The following is a 17,339-nucleotide window of genomic DNA, read 5'->3' on the forward strand; positions in this document are numbered from 1 at the left end:
ACAACATTTGTTCGCTTAAAACTTGCCAACAGGTTTCTCATAAGTACTGTAGGGATGTAATTTAAAGCGATATTTGCTAGAGAGTCTCCTCGCTCATCTTTGCACTGGTATGCATTCACCTGTTCTCTGACCGTATAGCAGGTAACCATTTGCCATTAAGGTAAAGGAGCATCTGCGGTCAAAATAAATTGCGTGATTAATCTGTGTTTATACCTGATTAATGCAAAAATTATTTTCGTTAACAGGGTCACTTTGACAGCTTCAATCAATATTGTACCTACATAAAGTTTGAACTCTCACCTTTCCCCATGGAGAATCCCATGAAGGCTCTCCAGGCTTTGATGCTTTCCATAAGGCAAAGTCATTAGGTGACTTTTTCTCACTCAATCTGTCAGCAGAAATACTGAGGTCACCTTGGGAAAAAAAAAAAAGTATAAAAATATAAATACAATTACATATAAACTATATATATCTGTCATTGTTCTATTTTTTCAATTAAAAAAAAATAAGTGTGCGCTTCTTGTTTAAAAGCAACAAAAACCCAGGAATTAAATTTTACATTGTGCTTATCTTAAATACAAAATTCCATCCATTAGTATTATTAATTTTGCATAAAGTTTGCCTTAAAGCGTTTTCATTGAGATCGTTGCATTGTCTCACTATACTTGCAAGCAGCGGAATCCATATATTGGTTAAAGTAGGCTTGTGTGATTATTTTATCGCGATCAGTGATCATTGTAAATTACAGGTCGGTTACAATGATCCGCTGTCAGCATTTTTCCTAGATTAAACATGGCAGAAATGTCTGTGACAGCCAATCAAAATCAACCTTTTCCCACTCCACTTAAACCGAAGTGGAGCGGGAACCAAAAAGTAAACAGAATGATTGAACTTGGAGCTAAATACAGAGCTGAGGGCAGCAAAATATTTGTCAGCCTTGACTTATCTGAGCATGAGGCTGAAAAACCGCTGCACAACAAGCGAGCTTAATTAGTGATTATACGGAAAACGTGAAAATGCGAGTGGATTCTGCAAAACTTGCCACTGACATTAGCACACATTAGCGGTTTAGCCGTTTGGTTCAAGTTTTGGACAAAGTGGGGGGCTGCGTGTAAATAATAAAACGGTAATAACATTTAAACTATAAAAGCACAAATGTGTTTTGACTGTACAAACGTTTGGGACAAGTTTGCAGAGATTTAAACAAGGGGGCGTGGGTCTAGATGACATCACTAGTCTAACAGTACAAACACATTTTACAGAACAAACCAGCACAAACAAATGCCAGTGTCATTTTGCAATGACAAGAGAGACCAACTTCACACAGTTAAAATATTTTTAAAAAATGTTTCCATGTTCATCTTATTTGATTTGTTTTCTTTTTACCTTGTATGTTTGTAACATTTTGAACTTCTGTAGTTTCTTTAGTTTTCAGTACATATACTTTAAAACTGTCCAGTTGAAAACAATATGAAAAATGTTGATATTATTCAAGATCATATGATATGAAAAAATATATTGTTTTTTTTTTTTGCCATGTACTGTAGCCCAGCCCTAGCTCAAAGTATTACACATACATGTAGAAATGAATGCCACATGAAATACACCATTGTAGTGCAAAAGCTTCCCAACATGTAATAATGTACCTTCTCCTTCTTGCAAGGCTTTCTGATCTCCAACTGCCTCCGGTACCAGCTTGGCATACGAGTGCTGTGGACTTGCATCAAACTTTGCGGTGTTAAAATAAACTGAGCCATTTGATTCATACCTGAAAACAACATATTATAAATTGTATTGAGATTAGCAGTACATATTAGGGCTGTGAATCTTTGGGCACCAGACAAATTCGATTCTTGGGGTAATGATTCGATTCAAAATCTATACTTTTTTTTTTTTAATTAACATTTGATGCCAGTTCTATGATTAACTACATTCCTCCATTTCTATATTACTTAAAAGAAAACTGGTTTTGTTCACAAAATGCTTCACAAACATTGAACAAAATCAAATACAAATAATGCAACAAACGAGGTATCCAACATTTCTCTTTTCTAAAGTAAATCTGTAGAGCAAATCTGGGCATTTACATCAACAATATGATTTGCCTGAGCTGCAGGACAGGACAGATGGTTGAAAATAAAAATGTAATAAATATAAAAAAAATGTCAAATCTATTTTACTTTTTTGAATCGATTGTTACAAATAAGAACCGCAAATAATCTGAAAATATATTTTTTTTTACACCCCTGGTGATATGTATGCATGTTATAGGTCATACTTTGTGGTATTCCAATTTTTACCCGTAGCCATTTGAGACAATCTTCTTTACAAACTCCACAATCTCAGGCACATATTCACTGACACGAGTAAGGACATCAGGAGGAAGCACCTGGAAAGCAGACATATGTTTTAGGACCGTAAATGAGCAAGAATTAATAACTAATTTTGATATTGGACTTGCAAAACATGTTAAACACAAACGGTGGGGAAAATAAGTATTTGTACTGATTTAGGCTGATTTTGTAAATTTACCCACGTACAAATGTACAAACAGTTCAGAACTTTTGTGGTAGGTTTATTGTAAAAAGACAAAATACAAGAAAAAAATTAAATCATAAAAAATGTAATAAAAAGGTTAAAAGTTAATTAGTATTTTATTGAAGGAAATTAGTATTTGATCCTCTACGAAACGGTAAGCATTCTGACACCTACAGTTATGTACCCATGAAGCACACAAATTAGTCCCGTTTCTACAAACCACGTTTCCATATGAGTTGGGAAATTGTGTTAGATGTAAATATAAACGGAATACAATGATTTGCAAATCATTTTCAACCAATATTCAGTTGAATATGCTACAAAGACAACATATTTGATGTTCAAACTGATAAACTTTTTTTTTGCAAATAATCATTAACTTTAGAATTTGATGCCAGCAACACGTGACAAAGACGTTGGGAAAGGTGGAAATAAATACTGTTAAAGTTGAGGAATGCTCATCAAACACTTATTTGGAACATCCCACAGGTGAACAGGCCAATTGGGAACAGGTGGGTGCCATTATTAGGTATAAAAGTAGATTCAATGAAAAGCTCAGTCATTCACAAACAAGGATGGGGCGAGGGTCACCACTTTGTCAACAAATGCGTGAGCAAATTGTTGAACAGTTTAAGAAAAACCTTTCTCAACCAGCTATTGCAAGGAATTTCGGGATTTCACCATCTACGGTCCGTAATATCATCAAAGGGTTCAGAGAATCTGGAGAAATCACTGCACGTAAGCAGCTAAGCCCGTGACCTTCGATCCCTCAGGCTGTACTGCATCAACAAGTGACATCAGTGTGTAAAGGTTATCACCACAGGGGCTCAGGAACACTTCAGAAACCCACTGTCAGTAACTACAGTTGGTCGCTACATCTGTAAGTGCAAGTTAAAACTCTCCTATGCAAGGCGAAAACCGTTTATCAACAACACCCAGAAACGCCGTCGGCTTCGCTGGGCCTGAGCTCATCTAAGATGGACTGATACAAAGTGGAAAAGTGTTCTGTGGTCTGACGAGTCCACATTTCAAATTGTTTTTGGAAACTGTGGACATCGTGTCCTCCGGACCAAAGAGGAAAAGAACCATCCGGATTGTTATAGGCGCAAAGTTGAAAAGCCAGCGTCTGTGATGGTATGGGGGTGTATTAGTGCCCAAGACATGGGTAACTTACACATCTGTGAAGGCGCCATTAATGCTGAAAGGTACATACAGGTTTTGGAGCAACATATGTTGCCATCCAAGCAACGTTACCATGGACGCCCCTGCTTATTTCAGCAAGACAATGCCAAGCCACGTGTTACATCAACGTGGCTTCATAATAAAAGAGTGCGGGTACTAGACTGGCCTGCCTGTAGTCCAGACCTGTCTCCCATTGAAAATGTGTGGCGCATTATGAAGCCTAAAATACCACAACGGAGACCCCGGACTGTTGAACAACTTAAGCTGTACATCAAGCAAAAATGGGAAATAATTCCACCTGAGAAGCTTAAAAAATGTGTCTCCTCAGTTTCCAAACATTTACGAGTGTTGTTAAAAGGAAAAGTCATGTAACACAGTGGTGAACATACCCTTTCCTAACTACTTTGGCACGTGTTGCAGCCATGAAATTCTAAGTTAATTATTTGCAAAAAAAAAATAAAAAATCATCAAATATCTTGTCTTTGTAGTGCATTCAATTGAATATGGGTTGAAAAGGATTTGCAAATCATTGTGTTCCGTTTATATTTACATCTAACACAATTTCCCAACTCATATGGAAACTGGGTTTGTATAATAAAGTACTCCTAATCTCAATTTGTTATGTGGATAAAAAACAATTGGCACTGGTTCCATTTAAAACTCTACCACCATCGGCAATACAGGACAGAGGACAGAGAGCCAGTCCAAACGCTATAAAGGGATTCAAATCTGATCTTTTCACATTAGATTTGGGCCACATCAGGAGGTAGTCCGTATCTGATTTTTTTCAAATATGACTGCAGTCTAAACAGAAATCCAACCTGAATGGTTTCTGAATGCAATTTTTACATCACCTTTGGGCAAGCTACGTCAATTGTGTACGCAGGAAAAGACGCGGCTCACCAGCTGAAGTGGATACGTCATAATTTTTTCGTGGGCTGAATTTACGGCGTATCACTCGTCAATAGTGATGCACTAGTACTATATGTAATATATGAAGAGATTTACATATTATATACTTTGATTACAAAAAAATAGCAATTGTTGTAAGACAGTGTACGCAGTTGCGTATTTGCTTACGTGTTACGTAAGTGAGTTGAAAAATAAAGCCAACGCAGATGTCACCGTCTCCCCTACTTAACAGAGTTAATAAGAATAGAACTCGCGCACATGAACAATTTTTTTAAATTTTTTTATTTTCACTTAAGTCACTCACTTTTAAAGCTATTTTGCAAAGTATAGCAACTTTCTTGTTCATTTACAGAATCCGGTCAACTTCCTTTTTTTTACTTCACCAAACTGCGCATGTAAGTGACGTCGAGGCCACATTGGGGCCTGTGTACGTTTATACAGTAGTCTGATAAAGATCACATATTACGAGCAGTGTAAACAGTAAAAAAAAAATCAGAATTGGGACACTTTGGCCAGCAGTGTAAACATAGTCATATCGTAAGAAGACTTGTGGTTTTACTGTTGCCAACATTTCACATTTTAACCACCACTGCTACTTACATTCAAGGCCTTCATATCTTTGTGGTACTCTCCCTCCCAAAATGTAGGCAGAATTGAGAAGATCGAATTGTCTTTTACTTCACTTCCAAACTGGCTGTCCAACCAGTCAGACAGCAAGTCCTTGGAAGTATCTAGAAGTGTCTACAGGAAAAAACAAGTTCATTGGAACTATTATAAAGAGCTCCATGTAGTCATTATTTCATACCAAATATATAAATCTTACCAAAATACTGACTTCTTATAAGTCAAACTATATCAGAATCGACAAATGCTATCTAAATATTACCAAATATACAGTACAGCCTAGCAAATAAACAGTAAGGTAAATAAGAAAGTTGTTTATTCCCAATGTGTATACATAAAGCTAATAAAAGTCTCACTTGGGCCAGAGGTTGCACCACTTCCTCTGCTGCTTTGTTCTCCATCGCCGCCTGCAGGGGCTGCAGAGCGGCAGTGATGGCAGCATCAAGCCTTTGTAGCATTTGCTTCTTATCTGGATCAGTAGTCGAGAGTAAACGGGCCTGAAATGGCTGTAAGGAATAAACAGTGAACAGATAAAAATAATTAGATTTTATTAATACCGCCAACTCTACCTATTTTCAAACCACCGCAATTATGCAATGACTTTATTTTTTTATTTAAAACAGTGTAAGGTCTTACCACTCGGGCAATCAGCACATCCTGCAGTATTTGGGCAGGTTGCGGCTGCTTTTCTTTGTACTGGTCCAAAAGATAATTCTGACGTGCCCGTTTAATAATCTGATACAAAAAAATGAATTTGTTAGCATCTTTACTGCTTCCTTAACAAAACATACTGCACATATATCCAGTTAATTTATGCATTGCATGAATTTAGCCCTGGGGTCTAATAAGGGGTCCCACACTTTAGTCGAAATTTCCCTGGGCATTATTAGCCACGACAGAGACAAGTCTGATCTGCAGTTTATGGTTATCATTTGTAGATTAAAAATAAATATTAAAAAATGTATCATAGAATATTGAAAATACAACTAAAGATTACAGCGTAATCCTGGTGTCGCAGCTACGCAGCCCTCCTGTAGTCACTCGTGCATGGCTGTGGGAGACGTTCTTGACACACTCTTAAACAACCTTTTAATTGAATTTACTGATGGTCGCTGTAATTCTAATTTAGCCATGTTAAATTATATTTATTTATGCTGTGGAAAACTAGAAAAAGGAAACTCCAGCAGTTCAAATAAACAAAGAGTTAAAAAAAATTTGCGCCCTATTTTTTTTCATTTTTAGGGTGTCCCTCTTCCCTGTGGTCTCTGTGGGCATCTCACTCTGTTGACGATTTTCACAGGAAGTTAATGAGTTTAGAACTACAAAACACAAAGTCATTCATCGGTTTAGTTTTGTGCGAACACACAGTATTTCAAAAAACGAATTATGTGATGAGGTGGCGACTTGTCCAGGGTGTACCCCGCCTTCCGCCCGATTGTAGCTGAGATAGGCTCCAGCGCCCCCCGCAACCCCGAAGGGAATAAGCGGTAGAAAATGGATGGATGGATGGAATTCCGAAAGTTGTATAAATTCACTTATTTCTTGTTTCAATTGTCAGACAATAAAACAAGTGTGAAATATTTAGTGAAACAAGAATAACTGTTAACTATAATTACCTAGAAGATATACACTATATTGCCAAAAGTATTTGGCCACCCATCCAAATGATGAGAATCAGGTGTCCTAATCACTTGGCCCGGCCACAGGTGTATAAAATCAAGCATTTAGGCATGGAGACTGTTTCTACAAACATTTGTGAAAAAATGGGCCGCTCTCAGGAGCTCAGTGATTTCCAGTGTGGAACTGTCATAGGATGCCACTTGTGCAGCAAATCCAGTCGTAAAATTTCCTCGCTCCTAAATATACCAAAGTCAACTGTCGGCTTGATAATAAGAAAATGGAAGAGTTTGGGAACAGCAGCAACTCAGCCACGAAGCGGTAGGCCACGTAAACTGACATAGAGGGGTCAGCGGGGGCTGAAGCGCATAGTGCAAAGACTTTCTGCACAGTCAGTTACTACAGAGCTCCAAAATTCATGTGTTATTCCAATTAGCCCACGTACAGTACGCAGAGAGCTTAATGGAATGGGTTTCCATGGCCGAGCAGCTGCTTCTAAGCCATACATCACCAAGTCCAATGCAAAGCGTGGGATGCAGTGGTGTAAAGCATGTCACCACTGGACTCTAGAGAAGTGGCGACACCTTCTCTGGAGTGATGAATCATGCTTTCCCATCTGGCAATCTGATGGACCAGTTTGGTTTTGGAGGTTGCCAGGGGAACGGTACATTTCAGACTGCATTGTGCTGGGTGTGAAATTTGGTGGAGAAGGAATTGTTTTTCAGAATTGTTTTTCAGGAGTTGGGCTTGGCCTCTTATTTCCAGTGAAAGGAACTTTGAATGCTCCAGGATACCAAAACATTTTGGACAATTCCATGCTCCCAACCTTGTGGGAACAGTTTGGAGCGGGCCCCTTCCTCTTCCAACATGACTGTGCACCAGTGCACAAAGCAAGGTCCATAAAGACATGGATGACAGAGTCTGGTGTGGATGAACTTTCAATCTATGAATGTACAACTGTTTGTTTATTGTTGACCATTGACCGAAGAAGAAAAATAAACTAATTTGACTGGCCTGCACAGAGTCCTGACCGGAACCCGATACAACACCTTTGGGATGAATTAGAACGGAGACAGAGCCACACCTTTTCGACCACTATCAGTGTGTGACCTCACAAATGCGCTTTTGGAAGAATGGTCGAAAATTCCTATAAATACACTCCGCAACCTTGTGGACAGCCTTCCCAGAAGAGTTTAAACTGTAATAGCTGCAAAAGGTGGACCGACATCATATTGAACCCTATGGGTTAGGAATGGGATGGCACTTCAAGTTCATATGTGAGTCAAGGCAGGTGGCCAAATACTTTTGGCAATATAGTGTATGTTGCATCTCACTGCACACAGCCAACTCCATAACAACAAACTTACTATAACACTACTTTGCCTGTGACTCTATAAAAGAGAGAGGAGCCCGTGTCTTTGGAAGAGGAAAACCTTTCACCCACGATCAATATTAGCAACACTTTTCCTGGTTTTGCCTTTGGGCGTCCTTGACAAGGTCGGAAAAGTTGCTAAATCAAGTGACAGTCATTTGGATGCCTTGGTTTGCAGAACTCCTCTGTGGAGAATACACATTTTTATTGGCTAGTAGCGTCACATGGGGCTCTGCAACGGCTAGATAAGAGGCGCTGTGCCTTATGATGCCCAAAAAGTGACAATGGACATAAATGCACATACCCTTTAACCAGTTTGCGTTAGCACAAATGGCAGGGAAAGGATAAATAATTTTACGATGAACATTTCCAGGACCTTTTAACCCATTTTCAGTGTCTTCCATGACTTGAAAAATGATCAATCATTTTTCAGGTTTTCCTTATTAATTTGATTTATTCCCAATAAATTAAACAGGCACACATCACCTATGTTAAGTGAAATGAATTATATTTATAGAGCGCATTTTCTCTAGTGACTCAAAGCGCTTTACATAGTGAAACCCAATACCTAAGTTATATTTAAACCAGTGTGGGTGGCACTGGGAGCAGGTGGGTAAAGTGTCTTGCCCAAGGACACAACGGCAGTGACTAGGATGGCGGGAGCGGGGATCGAACCTGGAACCCTCAAGTTGCTGGCACGGCCCCTCTACCAACCGAGCTATGCCGCCCCAAACTATCCCAGTTTATGTAGGATTGTGCAATCAGAAAGTAGGCACAGCTAGCCGCAATCTCATCTCAGGTTTCTGCCCTCTGTTTGATCAGGAAACATGCCAGTTTAGTGATTTATACTGAACAAAATGCAAAAAAATTATTCGAATCATACGGACTTCACTGGTGTGCAGTGGTGTATTAAACAACAAGATTTATTAAACAACCTGACTTTCTACAGCTCGTGTGATGTTTTTAATATACCGTATTTTTCGGACTATAAGTCGCAGATTTTTTTCATAGTTTGGCCGGGCTCCAGTGCGACTAATATATGTTTTTCTCCTTTTTTATTATGCATTTGCGGCAGGTGCGAGTTATACTCCGAAAAATACGGTAAGTAGCGACATCATTAATCTTGCGGATCTGACAATATAATGCAGAAAAAAAATTGTAATGTGAGGCTGGTAGTACTTATGATCACACCCCACAACCTGTGATTAATCCCTGATGTTCCATTCAGGGATTTATGCTGCTGAATCAGATACCAATCATCCATGAGTGAGGCCGATACCAATACCGACGGAATCACATAGTTTAACTCTAAATTTCTCAATTTCATTATGGTGAATACTATTGACAGTGTAACAATATCAGCACAATATTTAAACTAGTTCCTTATTATTTATTATTACATGACATTACACAGGGAATCTGCAAAGGCAATCACATACTTTTTCAAACCATTAACTGGTCGATCAGCACATCACATTTTCCAATGAAAACCTTAACCATAGCCCTGACCTAAGTAATAAATATAAATCATTTGATGTGCTTACTATGAGGTCTGTCTACCTCTATCTGGCTGTTATCCATCGCCCCCCCTGGGCCCTATTCAGACTTTATCAGTGAATTTTCAGAGTTCGTCGCTAATCTAGTGACGCACGCAGATAATATAATTATAATGGGGGACATTAATATCCATATGAACACCCCGTCAGACCCGCCGTGTGTGGTGCTCCAGAGTATAATTTGATAGCTGTGGGTCTTACACAAATAATAATTGAACACACGCATCGCAACGGTAATACACCTCCTCCAAAGTTATGGTATTCCCGTACACTAAAGTAATGGCCGATCATTAACTTATAAAATTTCAATTTCTGACTTATTGTCAACAAACTACTAATAACCAATGCTTTAGCAGCCGCAACATTAATGCTGTCACAACTAAGACTCTTGCTTGCCTTCTGCCTTCGGTAAATGGCACCATTCCCAAATTATGTGGGCTCTATCGATAACCTCACTAACAACTTTAACGATGCCCTGCTCAACGCCATTGACAGTATAGCACCACTAAAGCTAATAAGGGCCCCAAGAAGGCGTACCCCCTGGTTTACAGAAGAAACCAGAGCTCTTTAACCATCATGTAAAAATCTGGAACGCAAATGGTGTGTGACTAAACTTAAGGTTTTCCATCAAGCATGGAGTGATAGTTTAATAACTTATAAACACACGCTTACCTTAACTAAAACTAATTACTACTCCAACCTCATCCGCCTCAATAAAAACCATCCTAAATATTTGTTCAGTACAGTAGCATCGCTAACCCCATAAGGGACTGCCCACAGTAGCTCCACCCACTCAGCTGATGACTTTATGAAATTCTTTACTAAGAAAATTGAACTTATTAGAAAAGAGATTAAAGATAATAGAATGCGTTAACGCAGATACGAACGGATATTGCCTTCCAAAATAATCCCCCTCTTTTTGAAAAAATAATAGAGGAACTCCTGCAACTAGTAAATGGGACAAAACAAACTATATGTTTACTTGACCCACTTCCTGGGAAACTTATCAAGGAGCTGTTTGTAATATTAGGACCATCCGTGCTAAATATTAACTTATCACTTTCCTCTGGCACTGTTCCCCTAGCATTCAAAAAGGTGGTTACTCATCCTCTGCTCAAAAGACCTAACCTCAAGGTAAACTACTGGCCGGTGTCTCACCTTCCTTTTATCTCGAAAATCTTCAAAGAAATTGTTGCCCAGCAGCTAAATGAACACTTAGTGTTTAACAATCTCTGTGAACCCTTTTAGGGCAAATCACTCTCCGGAGACAGCCCTCACAAAAATGACTAATGATCTATTGCCAACTATGGATGCTGATGTGTTATCCATGTTGCCGTTACTTGATCTTAGCGATGCTTTCGATACCGTCGATCATAACATTCTTTTCGAAAGTATCAAAACACGTATTGGTATGTCAGACTTAGCCTTTTCTTGGTTTAACTCCTATCTCACTGACAGGATGCAGTGCGTCTCCCATAACAATGTGACCTCAGTGTATGTTAAGGTAATGTGCAGAGTTCCACAGGGTTCGGTTCATGGCCCTGCACTCTTCAATCAATGTTTATTTATATAGCCCTAAATCACAAGTGTCTCAAAGGGCTGCACAAGCCACAACGACATCCTCGGTACAAAGCCCACATAAGGGCAAGGAAAAACTCACCCCAGTGGGACGTCGATGTGAATGACTATGAGAAACCTTGGAGAGGACCGCATATGTGGGTAACCCCCCCCCCCCCCGCCTCACTCTTCAGTATCTAAATGCTGCCGCTAGGTGACATCATATGCAAATACGGTGTTAGCTTTCAATGTTATGCTGATGACACTCAACTTTACATGCCCCTAAATCTGACCTTCAGCCCAAATTGTAGTCATCTGGAGGCGTGTCTAAATTAAACTAAACAACGAACGTCCAGCACTTTTTTGCATCTAAACGCTAAGAAAACGGAAATGCTGATTATCGGTCCTGCAAGACACTGGCAACTATTTAATAATATCACCTTAACATTTGACAAGAAAACAATTTAAGAACACAATTACACAAAGCGACTCGGTAAGGAAACTCAGTACTATCTTCGACCCAACTCTCATTTGAGTCACACATTAAGAGTGTTACTAAAACAGCCTTCTTCCATCTCCGTAATATTGCTAAAATACGTCCCATTTTGTCCTCCATCGAGGCAGAGATCAATATTCATGCATTCGTTAGGTCTCGTCTTGATTACTGCAACGCATTATTTTCAGGTCTCCCTACGTCTAGCATTAAAGATTACAGTTGTTACAAAATGTGGCTGCTCGACTTTTGACAATAACAAGAACGTTTGATCATATTACCCCAATACTGGCTCACCTGCACTGGCTTCCTATGCACTTAAGATGTGACTTAAAGGTTTTACTACTTATGTATAAAACACAAAACGGTCTCGCTCCATCCTATCTTGTATAAAGTATGTAACTGAATTAGCCTGAATTATTCTACTTTATTGAATATTGTATTTTCAACATCAAACAAAACTCCAGCAACTTACTTTGTCATCGATGTCTGTGATGTTCATGCAGTAGAAGACATCATACATGAAGTAGTCACTGAGAATCCTCCGCAGAATATCGAAAGAGATGTATGATCTGGCAAAAAGGTCAACAATTAGAAGCATATTGCACTATAAAAATGGTGTGAACAGCTGGAATGCTTTTTTTTTTTTTTTTTTTTTTTTTTTTTTTTACAGTGATTGCTTACCTGGCATGTCCCATGTGGGAGGCATCATACACAGTTGGCCCACAGCTGTACCACTTGACCTTTTTCCCATTCTGGGGAACAAATGGCTCCTGAAATATATCAGAAGATTAAAGTTCAAATATCAAGTGTATTAATCATGATTAATCCCATTTTTTCGATCGCACATGCTCCTTTACCTGAACTGCAGATGTTTACCTTCTGACTCCCACTGGTCATTACACCTTGCCTTTCATGGAGGTGGTAATGCACACTCCCTTTAGATACTCTGTATGTCTTTATTTCTGTTTTTGCGCTGTATCCATCCAGTGCACCCAGGATTAAACACAATGCACACACACTCTTACGTTTGCTTGCACACTAAGTAAAATGTGCAAATGTAGTGTTTTTTTAAAACACATTTCTTTTTTATTCATTGTAATTATATCAAGTGGTTATTAATTTTTAAATATTTCATGACAAGTGAGGCTCTTCCTCACCTGCCTTACCTGACCGCACGTGCCTGGTTTAAAGCGGTGTGAGTCTGTACAGAACCAAAGGCTCCTTACTGAAAAGTCAGAACAAGTGTACAGTACACATCCTAAATTTTGATAATAAATTACTTAAATTGTGCTCTGTTGCTTTTTTGTCACCTAAAACATGAGAAAATGTCTTCAGACAACCAGTAAGTCTGCTAAGCAGGTAGACGGCTTCCTATTTTTTCGGGATATGCCATGCATTAAAAAAAATGCATTTTGTTTTCCAAACTCGTGAAGCATCCAGATATATTTGATGAGAGAATCAATGTCCATGTACAGTAAGACTAAATAGCTCAGACCATGCTCAGATGGATGCACTGTAGCTCCAAATGTCAGGTCAATACTGTATATAAGCCAGTACAAAGAAAAGTGAGGACACTCCGACTGGTGTGCTTGCTTCAAAATACACTTCAGCAGGACTCAATATACTATTAGTAAGTTTTGAACAAATAAATCCAATTTAAGTAAAACATTTTTAAAAACATTCCTTTATGACACTGACAATGAAATTTAATGCGTGTCAAAATATCGGGGTCATTTTTTAGTTACTTTAAATTATGGAGCAAAATAATTTACGATTAGTCAAATTAAATGAAGTAATCACGATTCATCAAAATGATCAAGTGTGATTAATCAGATTTAAATAATGTATCTTTTAACAGCAGTAATTTTTTATCATATTTGTTTTTTTGCTCACTGTTTGTCTCCCCCCCAGTCTATATAAATTACATTTGACATTGCCAATAGCAAATTAGATGACGATATAATTTAGTGCGATCCCACTACCACGCACACACACGCACGCACACACACGCACGCACGCGCACGCAGAAAAAGAGAGCGGAAAATTGCTGTCTTTGGCAAACAAACACTCTTTTCCTCCATACCTTTGCTCTGGTGAGGCTGTTGTAGAGGTGAAGTTGAGGAACATCCGATCCAGCTGGTGGAGACCATTGAGGCTGGACCCTCTTTCCTTTACCTGAAATCAATTTGTTAGAGCATTAAACAGGGAAAATATGCATTTGAATGGTCAACACATCATTCAAGTGAGTGACGTCAACTCTTGTACGTACAAGAGTGGGGAAGAATGTATAAAAGTCTAAAATGATATGGATATTATTTGAAATAAACAAAAGTAGAACACTGAAAGGTCCTGTAAAGTCCAGTCACTTTGTCGTACTTAATTTAAAAGGTATGCTTGGTAAGCATGCTCAATTAGCCAAACCCCTCACACTTTAAAATGTTACATTTAGTTGGTTACTTTTTTAATTTAAAGGGGATCTATTGTATTTATTTTTGTATATCTGCATTGAGTCCTTGTATTTTCTGCATCGCATGAAAACAGTGTATAATTAACTCAATCCCCCGCCCTTTCGATAGGCTAATAAAAAATGAACTTTTCCTTACATCCAAACAAATATTTTCTTGGGGCTCAACATGCTAAGATTGTCTAACCAGCAGAGCAGCGCATAGCGATGAAACTTCAGAAGCAGAGCAGGGGAGGGGACAATAACATGGGCATGCCCATTAACGTAAGCATTGACATCATAGTTACTGCTTGCACAGCTCACTTCCAAATGCATGAACCTTATTAATTCATGCTTTGGCATTGTTTAAGTTTTGTTGTGTTGCAAATACAATGACAACAAAGTGCCTACCGTATTCTAACATTGTAGTACAATACAACTGATGGATGATGACCTGTTTTTTTTTTTTACGAGCAAGTAGTCTACAATTTGTTGATACCCTCTGCAGAAATCTCTTTTGAGCGAGTAAGACTATTACAGAAAGAATCAGCCAGAATGTTTGCTGAGTCCAGAGTAGTAGTAAGAGTTGTGTTTTGAAGTCTAGAGCAAAGCCTGGTTGCATCTATGTAGTGCCTTGGGTGTGTCTTCAGTAACAAGTCAAGAATGACAGGAAAATTATTACATTCACCAGTAATTCTCAACAGGACACGTTGTGTGAGCTTGGTTAATCATTTAAAAAATGTCCAACCTTCAAAGGGGCCCTATTTTGCAAAACCTATGTTTCTTACTTATTGGTACCAGCTGGTGTGTATTTTGGAATCAAATCGGAGAGGCATTGCACAGATATTCATAAAACAATCTTGCCTCTAAATGAGCCGTTTAGAATTTGCTCTTTCTTGTGACGTCAGCGGCTTATCTATACAGTATGTAGTCCACGCTGTAGTCAATAAGCTCCTTCTTTTTTCTCCATCCTCTTGTTGTGGGGCAGACTGACTTGTACAGGAACATGCACAATGTTGCCATTTCTAATACAGAGTAGCGTAAAGTTCGAACTTATACAGTATCTGTTACTAGGCTTGCTATGGAAGCGCTAAAACTACAACGTGGCTGACGAGGAGAAGACGCAGTTGAAGTGGAGCCACGTAAATAGATCGCCCACAAAACGACACATCCTGAAGAGACTGTCAGAAAGCAGCTTAAATAAGGTTTGTAAAACATAATCTATGCAAAATTTGACCAAAGAAAAGCTATTACATATTACAAGGAAGTGTTATAAATGGAGAGAGAAAAAAAAAATCATAATTTGAGCCCTTTCAGGAATTATTTAGGTCTCAATGAGACATAGTAATTTTAATTTTTTTTAAAGCTCGCGTATTAAAGTTAAACAAAAAATATTCCTGCAAATGCAGGATAAAAAAAACTAGAAAATCCTCAGATGTGATTGGTTGGAAACTTTATATTTAGTCGTAGGGGTGTAACTGGCATCGTCAAGGTTTGATAAGTACCTTGGTAATAAGGTTGTTAGTTAATTTTTGGTATTACAAAAAAAAAAGTTAAAAACATACACACCATAAAACTACTTAACCTATAAATAAAATGTATTGAATATAAATAAAATACAAACATGATATACTATATCATAATCGACAAAAAGTGCTACAGTAAGAGTTTGAAAAGTGGGCATGATTATTTTATACATTATAATGTATGTTAATTCCTTATTTGAGTATAGCATTGATAATTCCATTTTGTAGCTGAAAAATGTCAGCTCACAGTCGATAAGACAAAAGCAGAGGGCTACATCGACTTTGATATTTATCATTTTTGAAAAGGCTTATAACCCTTGATATATATATATATATTTTAAGACAAATCCTAGTGTTATCAGATATAAGTGTCATCAACATTTCAGCTTTTTGTTTTTTTCTTGTGCCTTTTTGCTCCATTTGGTTACATTTGTTGGTGTGTTTCATTTCTACAATGCATCTCAGCTCATAAAAAAAAATAGCCCTGGTCTGCATATGGTTGCTGCATCACACTTTGGACACCTACTGTATGTCTTACGTATGTCACAGTACAAACATACCTGCAAGCTCAGTTTTCTTAGCACTACCATGACTCCCACTGGTCATTACACCTTGCCTTTCATGGAGGTGGTAATGCACACTCCCTTTAGATACTCTGTATGTCTTTATTTCTGTTTTTGCGCTGTATCCATCCAGTGCACCCAGGATTAAACACAATGCACACACACTCTTACGTTTGCTTGCACACTAAGTAAAATGTGCAAATGTAGTGTTTTTTTAAAACACATTTCTTTTTTATTCATTGTAATTATATCAAGTGATTATTAATTTTTAAATATTTCATGACAAGTGAGGCTCTTCCTCACCTGCCTTACCTGACCGCACGTGCCTGGTTTAAAGCGGTGTGAGTCTGTACAGAACCAAAGGCTCCTTACTGAAAAGTCAAAACAAGTGTACAGTACACATCCTAAATTTTGATAATAAATTACTTAAATTGTGCTCTGTTGCTTTTTTGTCACCTAAAACATGAGAAAATGTCTTCAGACAACCAGTAAGTCTGCTAAGCAGGTAGACGGCTTCCTATTTTTTCGGGATATGCCATGCATTAAAAAAATGCATTTTGTTTTCCTAACTCGTGAAGCATCCAGATATATTTGATGAGAGAATCAATGTCCATGTAGAGTAAGACTAAATAGCTCAGACCATGCTCAGATGGATGAACTGTAGCTCCAAATGTCCATGTAGAATTCAACAACATGCAGAAGAATTACAGCATGCACACAGCACAAGACGAAAAGACTTACCAAAGAAAATAAATTAAATCACAACACATGTGACGTGACCTTATAGAAGTAGGTCACTATTATTTATTTGTTCTTATTTTGGATGATTCTAAATCTTTATGGTTTAAGGTGCAAGCATGCGCATGACTACAGACAAAAGTGAAATAAGTGGTGCCTAAGTTCATGCTAGTGTCTTCTCCTGCATGGAGGACCTCAGCATCCTGGCTGGTTTT

General features: G+C 38.2%; 1 protein-coding gene across 1 annotated transcript in view; it reads right to left on the reverse strand.

The window, feature by feature from the left end:
* cars1 (cysteinyl-tRNA synthetase 1) overlaps nucleotides 1-17,339 on the reverse strand; it is a 50,589-nt gene that overhangs the window by 24,190 nt on the left and 9,060 nt on the right. Inside the window, exons 2-10 of the mRNA XM_061975176.1 lie at nucleotides 13,938-14,029; nucleotides 12,536-12,624; nucleotides 12,327-12,423; nucleotides 5,893-5,991; nucleotides 5,613-5,762; nucleotides 5,233-5,373; nucleotides 2,301-2,389; nucleotides 1,647-1,768; nucleotides 301-413 (exon numbers count right to left, since the gene is read on the reverse strand). Of these exons, the coding sequence (XP_061831160.1) occupies nucleotides 301-413; nucleotides 1,647-1,768; nucleotides 2,301-2,389; nucleotides 5,233-5,373; nucleotides 5,613-5,762; nucleotides 5,893-5,991; nucleotides 12,327-12,423; nucleotides 12,536-12,624; nucleotides 13,938-14,029 (992 nt within the window). The remainder of the gene's footprint in view (nucleotides 1-300; nucleotides 414-1,646; nucleotides 1,769-2,300; nucleotides 2,390-5,232; nucleotides 5,374-5,612; nucleotides 5,763-5,892; nucleotides 5,992-12,326; nucleotides 12,424-12,535; nucleotides 12,625-13,937; nucleotides 14,030-17,339) is intronic.

Source organism: Nerophis lumbriciformis, linkage group LG15 (assembly GCF_033978685.3).
Source record: "Nerophis lumbriciformis linkage group LG15, RoL_Nlum_v2.1, whole genome shotgun sequence".
NCBI lineage: Eukaryota > Metazoa > Chordata > Actinopteri > Syngnathiformes > Syngnathidae > Nerophis > Nerophis lumbriciformis.